This window comes from Chelonia mydas, chromosome 3 (genome assembly GCF_015237465.2).
Source record: "Chelonia mydas isolate rCheMyd1 chromosome 3, rCheMyd1.pri.v2, whole genome shotgun sequence".
NCBI lineage: Eukaryota > Metazoa > Chordata > Testudines > Cheloniidae > Chelonia > Chelonia mydas.
Genome location: NC_057851.1, coordinates 184,794,520 through 184,809,134, shown reverse-complemented (window position 1 = coordinate 184,809,134; position 14,615 = coordinate 184,794,520). Strand labels below are relative to the sequence as shown.

Genomic DNA, 14,615 nt, shown 5'->3' with positions numbered 1-14,615 from the left:
TTCAGTGAATGCATAGCTAAATCTAGCTTATTTAGAAAGAAAAACTGCGAATGCATTTTCTCCCTTGGGCAAACATTTGAAAAGCTGAAGACTAGATTTGCTCATTACATACAAAAATATTTGCTAATTGGGGATGTCTGCTTCCCCCATAAGGCTCCTAACACTATCATTGTTGTGCTGATCTTTCTCTCAATAGGAAATCATTAAAGCTGCATAAATGCTCCACAAATTCCTGATGACTGGCTTAGAATATTCTGGTCATGGTCTGTTTTAATTAGTGGCATTTGCTCACAGTGCAGTTAACTAGCTCTAGAGTAAAAAAAGTTCATGGTGGTTTTATTGGTGCATCAGCAAACCTGGCTGGATGAGTCAACGGCATGATGAAAATCACAAGCATCAACACATTTCTGAATAGCATATCAGCCCGGGTGATTGGTTTGCTGTGCATGTGAAAAAGGAAATTCCTCTTTCACCACAGTCACATGCCCTGCCCAGTTTAATTCACTGCACATGATCTGATCATTGTACCAGATATTTACCTCTGATAATTGAAAGTGGTGAGTTTTAAAGGGATGCCATATGTTTAAAAATCTGTCTCCCTTCAGCCCCCTTAAGATCCTATTGTGACAAGCAACGTCTAGTGTTACTCTGACTGAAGTCGATTAGGGGAAAATATTTGTTCCCATATTTTCTGTTTCCTTTGTGCATTTGACAGTACTTTATGCATGTTCCTCTGTGTAGTCAGTTATTTATTCAAACCATGTCTACGCTACAGATGCCACTGCGGTTTAGGTACAATGCTGTAACTATGTTGCTGTAGTGCCATAACACAGACACTTCTCACAGGGATGGAAAGGGTTTTTTTTTCCATTGCTGTAGGAGCTTCACCTCCCCAAGTGATGGTAGCTAGGTCAAAGGAAGCATTCTTCCATTGACCTCACTGCATCTACGCTGAGGGTTCAGTTGGCATAGCTGTGGCACTCCGGGGTCTGAATTTTTCACATCCCCTGTCATAAATATAAAGGGAAGGGTAAACACCTTTAAATCCCTCCTGGCCAGAGGAAAAACCCTTTCACCTGTAAAGGGTTAAGAAGCTAAGATAACCTCGCTGGCACCTGACCAAAATGACCAATGAGGAGACAAGATACTTTCAAAGCTGGAGGGGGGAAAACGAAGGGTTATCTCTGTCTGTATGATGCTTTTGCCGGGACCAGAGCAGGAATGCAGGTCAGAACTCCTGTAAAGAGTTAGTAAGCAATCTAGTTAGATATGCGTTAGATTCTGTTTTGTTTAATTGCCCGATGAAATAAGTTGTGCTGAATGGGATGTATATTCCTGTTTTTGTGTCTTTTTGTAACATAAGATTTTGCCTAGAGGGATTCTCTATGTTTTGAATCTGATTACCCTGTAAGGTATTTCCCTTCCTGATTTTACAGAGGTGATTCTTTTACTTTTTCTTTCATTAAAATTCTCTTTTAAGAACCTAATTGCTTTTTCATTGTTCTTAAGATCCAAGGGTTTGGGTCTGTGTTCACTTATGCAAATTGGTGAGGATTTTTATCAAGCCTTCCCCAGGAAAGGGGGTGTAGTGCTTGGGGGGATATTTTGGAGGGGAGACATTTCCAAGTGGGCACTTCCCGTGTTCTTTGTGTAACACTTTGGTGATGGCAGCATTTAACCTAAGCTGGTAAGAATAAGTTTAGGGGGTCTTTCATGCAGATCCCCACATCTGTACCCTAGAGTTCAGAGTGGGGAAGGAACCTTGACACCCCCTTAGCACATAGTTACGTGGACCTAACATTTAAGTGTAGATCAGGTCTGAGTTTCCCTTGATGACTTTTTAATTGTGTCAGGTTAGGTTCTGTGTGAAGTAGAACACACTTTCCTGAGAACTAATCATCAGCCTTTGTATCAACATTGGGATTATCATATATGACAAAATCAGTTATATTGAATGGGCCTGGTTCTGATCTCACGGACACCAATGTAACTCTACTGATTTCAATGGAGATATCCCTGATTTACAACAGAGATCAGAATCCCCTATGTGCTGGCAACTATGATACAGTTAGGTTCACAGTGCACATGCTCACTTTTCTATCCCAAATCCTGGAAAGTACTGAATCAGACCTTTTCACTAGCATACTCTTACCTTGAGGAGCTGGCATGAGCAGTGTGGTTGGAATTATGAAGAAAGAAATGAGTCAAGAAAAAAAGCATATGCATTTTGAATGTAACTATCTCATAAACTCATACACATGGGACCTGATTCTAGTCTCTGGTGCAAGGCCCAGATTCAGCAAATCAGTATATGCGTAAGTCACATTGATTTCATCAGGAATTAAGTGGGTGCTTAAAGTTAAGAACTTGTTTAAGTGCTTTGTTGAATAGGGGTGGGACTTCTCATGTGCTTAAAATGAAGCATGTGCTTAAATGCATTGGTTAGTTGAGGCCTAAAAAAGAAGGATCTCCATTGAATTCAGTGGCGTTACTCTAGTCTAGATGAAATCCGAATCAGGCCCATGAAATATTAGTGATTTTAGCATCCATGGCTACCCCAAAGTTGCTACAAAGCTGATGATTATTGCTGTTGAGCACAACTTACCACTCAAAACCTGGTGTGACAGAACTAAAGAGACACCATCACCTTGAAACTACTTAATGTAAAAATATGAATTAAATGCACTTTCAGATGTATAGCTGTCCTGGAGACTCACCTTCAAATTTTTGATTTTACAGTCAGATATTCCTACGTTTTGCAATTTCTTTTTGCTCTTGCTGGGTCAGAGACACACTAATAACGCAGGTGGAATGACCTGAATAGCTGCTTGTAGCGGGAACTTGTGAAACTATACTTAAAGTGCTGTCAAATGCAGAAAGGAAACAAATTGCAAAAACAATTGAGAAAAGGACGCTCCTCCCCAACCCCCTTGCCATGATCTCAGGTTGTATGTACTTTGTTCTCTAGAATAAGATCTACTGAAAATCTATGGGATTTTGTAATATCATAACAAAACCATTGATAGAGAGAGGCTGCAAAGGGCTGAGTGTACATGGTGAAAAAAATGTCTCCAGGATTTTCAGAGAGCTTGTGTTATTGAAGGTCTTACCCACAAACATTTGGTCACAGAAGTTGCCAAAATGCATTGATTTCCTGACAAAGAGTTACGTGTAAACAATCGTCCAAAGTACTAGGAGTGTAATCTTAGCTCCGTTGAAGTTAGTGGGCTTTTTTGCCATTGACTTCACTGGGGGCTAGGATTTTACTCAAGGGCTAGATTACGCTGAGATTATATAAACTATTGATGCCAAGCCTGCATCTGTTGATATATTTTAACACCTTTTTTATCACTGTAGGGAATACTTTTGTCTTCTGTAAATGTCAATTCAATTGTATTGGTGCAATTCAGCCAGCTGAGGTATCACATCCGAAGTCCATTGAAAGCAGTGAGTTTCTTTCCCTTGATATCAATGGGCTTTGGATCAGGTTCATATTGCATTTATAGCTGCATGAAAAAGCCCCCACTTAAGTAAAATATAAAATGTCATAGGAACCATTGAGTGTTAGGGAGTTGCAAGAAGGATTCAACTGGTCATGTTCAGGAGTCCTACCAGAAACTAAATTTTTACTCTATTGGTGCACAATATACTTAATGAGATGCTGATGTATTAGATAGCAGTCTGAAACTTATCCCCATAGAACTTGTTATTTTGTACTGTATGATTCAAAGTTACTGAGAAGTATTTTATATTCAGGAGCTTGTTTAAAGTAGTATAACTCAGTAATGAGCCAAGTGACCTCTTAGAATTGAAACAGGAGTTAGATACTGGGCCAGATTCTGCTCTCTGTTATGCAGGTGTAAATCACAGTAATTATTGTGAGTTCCATGCTCATTTCTCTAGACCATCTGGACTCTGAGAATCTTCTGCTTCCTGAATTTACAATTAATTGCAATTTTTTGCCCCCAAACTTGCTTTTCTAGTTTTTGTGAGCCACCATGTTAATAATTAATAGTCCCAGAAATGTCACAGAAAAATCCAATTTTATGACGTATGAGGTGTCACAAAGTGAAGGGATGAAAAATTTCAGGTTGATACAGAAATATAGTATGTTCTTTAGTGTGATATTTTAAAAAGTGTCAAAATATATCAAACACGGTCACAAACATTGGAGAAATCAATGCCTTATACTGTTGATTCCTCCTGCTTAGAATCAGACACCATTGCAAGCTTCAGTGATTGGTATTTCATAAAGTGTCTATTCCTTGGCTCCCAGCCATCATAAAGCATATGGTGAATGAGCTGTGACAGCACCACAGCGCTGAAATGTATTTAACTGCTTGTCTTTATCAGCTTTGTTTAGAAAAATAGTGTATACCACGGGAGAGCCGAATGGATAAAAGTGCATATTGTTTGTTGTTTCATCATACCTTTGTTTCTCCCATTAGTGTTTAATTCTCAACATAGGTGGCTACAAATTTTAAAATATTTACTTGTTGGATAAGTGGCTCCTCTATTCTTAGCAAACCTGAAGCCAGTACTAAAAATGTCATGTTTATCTGCACTGCAGGAAGCAGATGAAGCTTTGTTATGTAATCTGGAACTTCAGATTGAATCACAGTTCCTGCAGGATGACATTAATGCCACAAAGGACAGGTACAAGAAGGTAATTGCACTGAATTCCCCACCTGTCAGAGAGGAGTCTGGAAGGTTGAAAAGTGTCACACTAACCTTTGATCTCTTTCAGTGGCCACTTCAGACACCTACAGGGTAAAGGTTTGTTGTTTTGTTTTATTGTAAAAAGGCATTTTGAAAAGGTTCAAAGAAACCCAGTGACCCCAGGTAAGACTGGATATGTTAGTGAACAAAATACATTCAGTTCGGTATTCTCTAGACCAACAAGTAGGCTGTTGTATTTTATCAAAGCTCACTCACTCAAGGTCAGCAGTCTAGAATCATTAACATGATTAACAGGATCTGCTTGAATCCTTTATCATCATTTAATCTATAGAGGGGCCAGTCCTGTTTGAGCCATCCTGAGTACCATGATAAGCAGTCAGGCCAAGAGCCTCAAACGTATTTAGGCACCTAGCTCCCTTTGGAATCAGTGGGAATCACGTGTCTGAATAGGCTTGTCGATATAGGCCTTACTGTTTTACAGAGGTACAACAATTTGTTTTGTAGTATGAACACTATAAAATGTTGCCTGATTAAAGTCCTGTAAAGGGTGTTACTGGGAGAATTGTAGTCTGGCATTCCCAGGAAAAGATCAATCATTAAATAGCTTTAGGAGCCATATATAAACTGGAAATAGATTTGGTAAAAGGAGCGAGACTAACGTTAATCCTTTCCCACATTTCTTTGGAATTTTTGCCATTGAGAGCTATGGAAGCTAGATCAGGTCTAGAGGCAAAAACTAGAACAGGGTCAATGGTCAATGACTCAAACCAGATGCTGGACTTGGTCAACCTTTTCTAAGCACATTTACAAAGTGTCATCTGAAAGGAGTCACAGTCCTACACATCAGCCATACAAATGAAAATAACCTCCTTCCACCGATCTTTATTACACCATTAACCACCCTTACCCCTTCCACCTCTCCTCCACCGGTGACTAGATCAGATTATATTCCCATTTGTTCCTTTAAAACATGAGTAACATAGTACTGAATTAAGAATATGCTGCATCTCATCAGTAACCGAACAGCTTTAGCAAAGTACTATCTGAATGTGGTGATTGGGTTACTAAACTGCGAACACATATAGAGCCCAGTTCAGATGAGTAGAAGTCCACTAGAGTCAGGGTGGCATGTATATACGGCAGATCTGAATTTGACTCATACTTTTACCAGTGAAAGAAGTTATCATCAAGAAATAAATCACAGACATTCAGACAGCTGAACTGAAAATCTTGCTCTACTAGTTACTAATTAAAATGATTTTACTCCACCACAGAATATCATGGAAATACAGACCTATGTCAGCATTTTACAACAGATCATCCAAATGACCCCTAGTGTGACCACCATTACAGTTGGAGTAAGCGAGGTAAGTGTTTCACTGAGTAAATAAATTCTATGTAGTGAGCACTCACAGTGTGATAGTCAATATTTACCCTAAGTTCCTGAGATAGTTCATCTATTTCCTATTCTGCATAGAGGGAGGTGCTGTGATGTCTGTGAGTAAATGTGAAATTGCTAATGATGACAACAGAAGATCAAAGTTGCAGCTTTGAAAAATTTAAGTGAGCTTTAGGAGCTTTAGGATCAAAAGAGATGTCAGACGTCTTGAACAGGGATTTCTGCTAGCCAGGTGTATTCTGGGACATGTTAAAAGGCTAGTCCAGCAGCAGCAGCAGTAGGGATGTGTCCCATCAAAGTAAAGAGATTCCAAGATTTGGAGATGGGGATGTGAGCCTACTTTGCCTGCTCCCTCTCCAAAGAGTCAAGATGGGGAAAGAGCAAGAGGGATGGACCCTTGTGAATCAAACTGATTGGATGAAACCAGGTGAAACAAAGGTGATGGGTTTCACTTTCGCACCAGTGTAGGACAGTACCCCAGGAAACAGTTGTTGTTTGGGTGTGAATGGCAAACCTTTTCTTTTCAAATGAAATGAACTATTTTAAACCGTAAGCAGTGCTTCTACAGTGCCTCCATTGGGAACTTGAGACCATTAAAGTTATGTAGCAAGAGGCTGAGGTGTCATCTCATTATCATTCATGTTGTCTTTTCAGATTGACTGTAGGTAATGAAATCTCTGGTGGCATGTTTACACGATCAGACATTCTTTCTTCTTTTCTCTCAGGAAAGGCTGATGGCAGAAAGGAGAATTCCTATCCTGCAGAGTCAGCTGGAAGAGTACAAGAGCATTCTTTGTCAGCTGCAGACTCAGAAATTGAAACTGCAGACTGAGGTACCATGCAATTAACTGGAAAGTCTAGTGACCCTCATTGATTCAGGCTAATGTAATTGCAACAAATCAACACCTAACACTGAACAACGCAGCATGGCTGGTATTTAATGGGGTTTTGAGCATATGTATTATACCTACAAATAAGATGGATGCCTGAAAAGGATTTTTTTTTTATTCAAACTTTACCTATCTCAGCTTCTGCCTTCGGTCTAACCATGGGATGAAGATTTATGTAGTTAGTTTCAGAGGGTCAGTCATGACTGTGTGATGGCTGCTTAGTAGGTTGAGTAGAAGTGGTTGGAGGCCTTAGTCCATCACATGGTGGAACAAGATGCCCAGATCACAACTGGGTTGCTGATGGACAGTCTCAGCAGACAGGCCAACGACTGAAAAGGTCCAGGGACTGAGTCTCCCCCTCGCTCAATCCAGTATGAAATGCACTGGCACTGTGGGATAAAATCAGAGGTCTTCAGAGATGTCAGTTCAGCACTTTCCCTGAGCACTAAATTCGCTCCACAAGCTCTGGGGTTGATGTGGGAATAACTGGGTGACATTCTATGGTCTGTGCCATGAGGCAGGTCACACTCAATGATCACAATAGTCCCTTCTGACCTTAAAATCTATGTATTTCCTCAAAAAGTGCATGTCAGGTTTCACACAGCAGCCTACACATATCCCTGATTACAATAACAATGAATTAGCACCTTCAGCCACACCCAGGGACCAACAGCAACAACGGTCTGTGTGTCTGTGCAGTGCTGATTCACAGGGCACGAGTTACCAGGACTTTTCCTGCAGCTCCTGCCTGTCCCCAGCCAAGTACGTCATCGTGCAGCTTGTGTCTTCTGCAGCAATCCACTGGGCTCTGTGATCCTGTCAGGCTAAACTGAAAACTGAACAGCAACCTAAGCCATGAAGGTCAGGACCTATATGCCCACCCCTAGGCCTAATTAATGGGGAGTTGTGGAAAATTATTATCTTAACACGGCAAGTAAGGGCTCCTTTGTGCCTGTTCCGGGGATGGTGTGCTGATACACAGCACCTCCCAGAGATCTTGGGAAGTACAGCCACTCCAGCGGCTTGCTGAGTCTCGCCAGCTCTTCTGGCCAGCACACAGAGGGGCTGGGCTAAGGCCACACCTCTACCTCAGCCTCCTTGGGGTGTCTAACACCCTGGTCAGGAATTCACCTTGCACTCAGGGGAGAGCATGGACTGTGACGGTGCCTGAGTTCTGCTCAGATGTACAAGTAGCTGGAGAAACCTGCCTTCAGATGGTTAACCCAAGAAAAGATTAGCATAATCTGGCCTTTACTAGTCCTAATTTCAGAATGAAACCTTCATTGTCAAGGTGACACTTTCTATTAAGATTCCATTTATAAAGGGTTAATACATGACAAATATAGCACTTATACTGAGAATATCAGTAAAAGGGGTAATAGGTGGTTATAAGCCATGGCTATAATCAACCTATTGAGCTGTTGGAATCTCAGGGTGGAATTTTCCCAAATAAAACAAATCACTCAGGTTCTTTGGAAACAGCTCTCCCCCCGCTCCTGTCCCTCCTCCTCTCCCCCCCTCCCCATGGTCTATAACAATTGAGTAATGAATTATTAAAGCAATATATTAATGATTTATTAACCCTCTACAGCAGTGGTTCTCAACCTATTTACCATTGTGGGCAACATCTGCAGAGCTCTGTGTCTTGTGGGCAGCATGCACTCTGCCTGTACAGCCACACACAAAAAGAACCAGATTTAGTATTTGTTATATGACAGCAATACAATTCAAATCGATACAGCACCTTTCCTTTCAACACTGGCAAATGTCTGCCAAGAGCATTTTAAATGAGTAAATAAGTCAAAACACTAACTGTTAAAATTAATTTACTGTAAGGGTAGCAAGGCTGCACTGCATTGCTGCTGGGCTGAGTGCCCAGAGAGCACGGCTGCCGAGCCTGCTGGCAAAGATGGGGACCCCTGCCCGGTGCAGGGTTCCCCGCCAGCCAGTGCAGCTGGGCTGAGTGCCCAGACAGCACGGCTGCCGAGCCTGCTGGCAAAGATGGGGACCCCTGCCCCCCATGTATCCAGCCCCTCCAGTCAGGGACTATATCCCAGCCCCCCAAGCTTGCCCCCCCCCCCACAGCCAGGGAATGCCCTCCATCAGCCAACCCCCCTGAAACTGCCCCCTCCATCATACAGTCCCCCACCCAGGGACTGCCGCCCATGCACCCAGCCCCCCACCTAATAACTGCCCCCGAGAACTCCTCAGCAACTGCCCCCAGCACCCAGAGCTGAGAGCCTTTGAACCAAATGGTAAACCCTGACTATGATGGAAACCACTTCAAGCCAGGGGGTGCAGCAGCACCTCCAGCACCCCTAGTTCCATTACCTATGGCCCAATCCTGCACCACCCCATTTTTACACCCCACACCGGTTCTGCATCTGGGGCAGGTGCCCCTCCTGCCCCTCCCAAGTTATGGCCCTGAGGATGTCACATGGACCACAGCTGTGTGCTGATTGAGAACGACTGCTCTATAGACTAGTTATGAATGAACCCTTCTTATAAAGTGTGACTGTTTGTAAAAGAAAACAGAGAAGGTGCTATAGGAATTACATAAAATAGAGAAATAACAGCAGAAGTAACACTTTGCTGCGATTCCCTAGCTTGCTTTTTTTTTTTTTTTTAAAGTGACTCAGCACCACCTTGTGGCCAACTTACGTTCCAGTGATGCATTAATAAAATCCCAGTTCTCTGCAGGAGTCACTGCACAGGCGGTTAAGTTATTCTACAAGCCAGAATGTTCTGATAGTAACATTTAAAGGCAACCCCCATGTAGTACTTCCTTGGTCATCATTTCACTTGCTGGTGGAGTGCAAATCCCCTGAGGATTAGATGCTGCTCGCTCGCTGTATGTGACTCTCCCCAAGTGTTTTGTGAGGGTCAGCGGCAGGATGCAGCTTGTAATGTTACAGTTTGTCTTTCGATTGCTACACCTGTCCTGCAGCTAGCTGTAACTTGGTCTGCAGCACTGCACACTGGGCTCCCATAATGCCCGTGGCACCAGTGATGTCACATTTAGTAACATGGCTGTAGAACTGATAGTCTCAGAATTAATCACTTGCAGTCTCATGTGTCACCTTTCCATCTAAGGTGAGCTTTACAGTCAATAATGAGCTATGTAAGTATTATACTCCCCAGCTGACAGCTGGAGAAACTGAGGTAGAAAGAGATTATGGGCCAGATTTTAGTCACCTCCCGATTGGGCAGAACAGGCAGCTCTCTTCCCTCTGTGCTCCTGTCCAGTCAGCACCTGTAATCCTTGTGCTGGAGTCTTTAGAGTGCCAAGTACAGGGGGTGTTTAGCAACTTCATTGGTGCTACACAACCTACTGGGGCTGGGTGGGATGTAAAGTGGCTAGACCCAAACTTCCTCTAAAGAAGAGGCGGTGCAAGAAGAATATAGGCTGAACCTCCAAAAAGGAGCAGTAAGAAGCAGCCATGAGCCTGCTCCTGCCAGAGGAATTCTGGCTGCCTGGGTCTTCCATGGGCAGAACGACTCTGGCCATTGCTGTTAGCATAGTGCAGTAATGTGTCTTTCCCCCCCCCCCCCCCCCCCGCAAATGCAGCACTGTGGTCACTAAACCACCACTGAAACTCTGATTGACTTGCCTGGAAACATACATAACATCTGCAGTGGAGTCAGGAATCGAGCGCAGATCTCCTGGCTATGCTGCAGCCCAAAACCATCCTTCTTCTGCCAATTTGCAAACCTGCTCCCCCTCCTCCCTTTAATCTGCCAGAGACCAGCTTTGCAAAGCCCATCTTCTTACTGTCTATATTAAGGCTGCTTAGGGTGGTGTGGGCTATGATTAGGGTGACCACATGTCCCGATTTTATAGGGACAGTCCCGATAATTGGAGCCTTTTTTTATATAGGTGCCTATTACTTCCCAACCCCTGTCCTGATTTTTCACACTTGCTATCTGGTCACCCTAGCGCTGACGGGTATATTTATAGAAGCGCCTTGGTCTATGTTTTAATTTATGGAATAGACCATGGCATGGGAGGGGTGGAGCAATAGATATATTTTTTAAATATGAATTAATAACAAAATGAATATAATGAACGTGCCAATTGGCTTTAATGGTGCAGCATCAGACCCAGTTTTCAGAGCTTGTGCAAGGGAATCCAAGACCTTTGTAGAAGCAACTCATCTGGCCCACTTAGATGCTCTCTGGGAAACATCTTCATAGTGAGAGCTGGTGGGGAATTTTCTGACCTAAATACTTTTTCATCGGAAAATGCAGATTTATAGAACCCCCAAACTGTTCGCAGAAAAGAGTTCGTTTCGACAAAGCTCCCAATTCCAAACATTTCTGTGGAAACGTTTTGGGACTTTATTTAACTTAGACTTTAAAAGGGGTTTTAAAAGATCAAAAGCAAACCAAAAGGCTTCAGCATTATCAAAACAAAACATTCTGATTTACCCAATCTGAATTTTTTTTTTCAGATTATTGGTCCATGAAAATGTTTGCGGTTGCAACTTTTCATCTTACTTCAGTATGGGAAAAAAATTGAAATCTCAAACTCTCGTGGGATTGGAAAACCATCTCCCATCCATCCGTCTTCGCTAGCCCCTCTCACTAGCCATGCATAGTATTGTAGTCAGTTTCCTCTTCAATAATTATCCAAAGCATACGACTTTTTTTCAGTCATTAGTTTGCTGACGTAGAAAAGTACTCACCATTTAACGATTCCTCTGAAAATGTCTGTCAGTCCCCACATAGGAAATGTTGTATATCATTGCTTCCAATTTCCTTTATTTCAGACAACCGTGCTGGAACAAGCTATTAAGAGCACTCAAGAGAGTTATGATGATGAGGTTCAGCTGTACAACGAGCAGATTGAAACTCTTAGGAAGGAGATAGAGGATGCTGAGAGGACCTTGGAGAAGTACACGAGTGACTGTCACCAGCTGGTGATATATCAGCAGTCCCTGGAGAATGAGCTGGAGCGGTACAAACGTATCATTGAGAATGAAGACAACCGGTAGGGCTACTTTGTGTATGGTGCATAGGGTGGCCAACTTTCTAATTTGTGAAAACCTGACACTGAGCGCTGGAACCTCCCCCACTTGCTGTGCCTCTTCCCCCGAGGCCCCACCCCTTGCTCCACCTCTTTTCCTCAAGGTTCCGCCCCCTGCTCCTCTCCCGTCCTGTTGCTCGCGCTCTCTTCACCATCCTCCCCCTGCCAACTAAGCAGGGCTCTAGGGGCGGAAGGGTGACTGGGGCAGGGCGGGGAAGGGAGAGCCAAACTCTGGGGGTGAAGGTGTGACTGGGGCAGGCCAGGGAAGGGAGAGCTGTGCTCAGAGGGTGGGGGTGACTGGGGCAGGGCGGGGAAGGGAGAGCCGCGCTCTGGGGGTGAAGGGGTGACTGGGGTGGGGCGGGGAAGGGAGAGCCGCACTCTGGGAGTGAAGGGGTGACTGGGGCAGGGTGGGGAAGGGAGAGCCGCACTCTGGGGGTGAAGGGGTGACTGGGGCAGGGCGGGGAAGGGAGAGCCGCACTCTGGGGGTGAAGGGGTGACTGGGGCAGAGCAGGGAAGGGAGAGCTGCGCTCAGAGGGTGGGGGTGACTGGGGCAGGGCGGGGAAGGGAGAGCCGTGCTCTGGGGGTGAAGGGGTGACTGGGGAAGGGAGAGCCGTGCTCTGGGGGTGAAGGGGTGACTGGGGCAGGGCGGGGAAGGGAGAGCCGCACTCTGGGGGTGAAGGGTGACTTGGGGCAGGGCGGGGAAGGGAGAGCCGCACTCTGGGGGTGAAGGGGTGACTGGGGCAGAGCGGGGAAGGGAGAGCCGCGCTCTGGGGGTGAAGGGGTGACTGGGGCAGGGCGGGGAAGGGAGAGCCGCGCTCTGGGGGTGAAGGGGTGACTGGGGCAGGGCGGGGAAGGGAGAGCCGCGCTCTGGGGGTGAAGGGGTGACTGGGGCAGGGCGGGGAAGGGAGAGCCGCGCTCTGGGGTGAAGGGTGACTGGGGCAGGGCGGGGAAGGGGAGCCTGGGAAGGGACGGAGGACGGGGAAGGGAGAGCCGCGCTCTGGGGGTGAAGGGGTGACTGGGGCAGGGCGGGGAAGGGAGAGCCGCGCTCTGGGGGTGAAGGGGTAACTGGGGCAGGGTGGGGAAGGGAGAGCCGCACTCTGGGGATGAAGGGGTGACTGGGGCAGGGTGGGGAAGGGAGAGTTGCGCTCTGGGGATGAAGGGGTGACTGGGGCAGGGCGGAGAAGGGAGCGCTGTGCTCTGGGGGTGAAGGGGTGGCTGGGGCAGGGCAGGGAAGGGAGAGCCACGCTCCGGGGGTGAAAGGGTGACTGGGGCAGGGAAGGGGAAGGAGAGCTGCACTCCGGGGCTGGAGGGTGAGTGGGGCAGGTTGGAGAAAGGAGAGCCATGCTCGGGGGAGCCACCGGTACCTCTCTCCGCTGGAGCTGTTCCTGAGTGCTCCTCCAGGCTCCAGCAGCAGCTACTGCTCTTCCCACTCCCTGGTGGCAGAGGCGGTTACTGCAGGTAACCAGACTTTTAGTGTCCAGTCAGCAGTGCTGCCAGGACACTGCCAGGTTCCCTTTTCAACTGGACTTTCTGGTAAAAAAAACAAAACAAAACCCTGACACCTGGCAACCCTAATGATGTGTCCCTGGGGGTTGTGAGTGACAGTGCAGGAGCCTAGTATTTGATAATGGGAATTTGTTTAATCCCGCTAAAGCCTATGTGAACTTTACTACCCACGGGGTTCTCAAAGCAGGAACTTGAGGACAGTGGTCCTCATCCAAAGCCCACTGAAGCCACTGGAGAGAGACAGCTCCAGGCCAGTGCGAGGAGAGTATGAGGTTCTCATCCAGCCTGTCAGTCTAGTCACCATTTGCCTGCTGTCTTTTAGTTTCTGTACACAAAGGACAGGTGCAAACGAAAGCCTTTCTATGATTCTATGAACTGACTGCCCCTCTGCAGAGCTCTAATAACCCGTCAGTTACAAACTGGGGGCTAGCTGTTTAAAATCTTGCTAACAGTTTGGGGCTAGATCCTGAAAAGGGACTCACCATTGTAGTGCTTAACTTTTAGGTGTCCAGCTGCCTCGTGGAATCCACAGTCCTGAGCTGGGTGCCCCGGCTCCCTATCCATGCCTGGGAAGGGTGAGATGCCTCAGAATGCGATTCCCAAAAGCCAACATGCTGAGCAGGGAGCTACCTAAGCTAACCAATAGGAAAGTCCCAGGAGAGGTGTGCAGTTTAGGTCCCACCCCTCAAAGGGAGATAGGTGCCCAATGGGAGGCATCTCCCTCCATTTGGGATTGACCACTGTGAACGTTATGCTGGAGTTAGGTATGTCAGTCAGGGCAGCCCTTTCTTTCCAAAACCAAAAGCCAAGGAGATAGCATCCACATATAGGAGGCCAGAGTTCAATTCCCTCTCTGCCTGATGTGAAACAGTGACTGGAACCCAGGTCTCTTACCTTGCAGGTGAGTGCGTGAACCACTGGGCAGGAGGTACCGTGGGGTTAGGCTTTCTCAATCCTCACTGTTACAGTGGCTTCACTGTGTATAAAACACTGAAACTTTCATTGGGGCAGAGAGAAAATGATTCTCCAGCCTTTATAAACTGTGGACCAGGTTCGACAGGAGAGATTAAGAGACTTCCACAGCAAAGTATCCCATAGCTAGCGCACTCACCTA

At 45.7% G+C, this 14,615-nt stretch overlaps 1 protein-coding gene across 2 annotated transcripts in view; it reads left to right on the top strand.

The window, feature by feature from the left end:
* Positions 1–14,615, top strand: part of BFSP1 (beaded filament structural protein 1) — a 54,077-nt gene that overhangs the window by 33,421 nt on the left and 6,041 nt on the right. For both annotated transcript variants that reach the window (XM_043543915.1, XM_043543916.1), the window contains exons 3-6: positions 4,571–4,666; positions 5,955–6,047; positions 6,805–6,912; positions 11,739–11,959. In XM_043543915.1, coding sequence (XP_043399850.1) covers positions 4,571–4,666; positions 5,955–6,047; positions 6,805–6,912; positions 11,739–11,959 — 518 coding nt within the window. The remainder of the gene's footprint in view (positions 1–4,570; positions 4,667–5,954; positions 6,048–6,804; positions 6,913–11,738; positions 11,960–14,615) is intronic.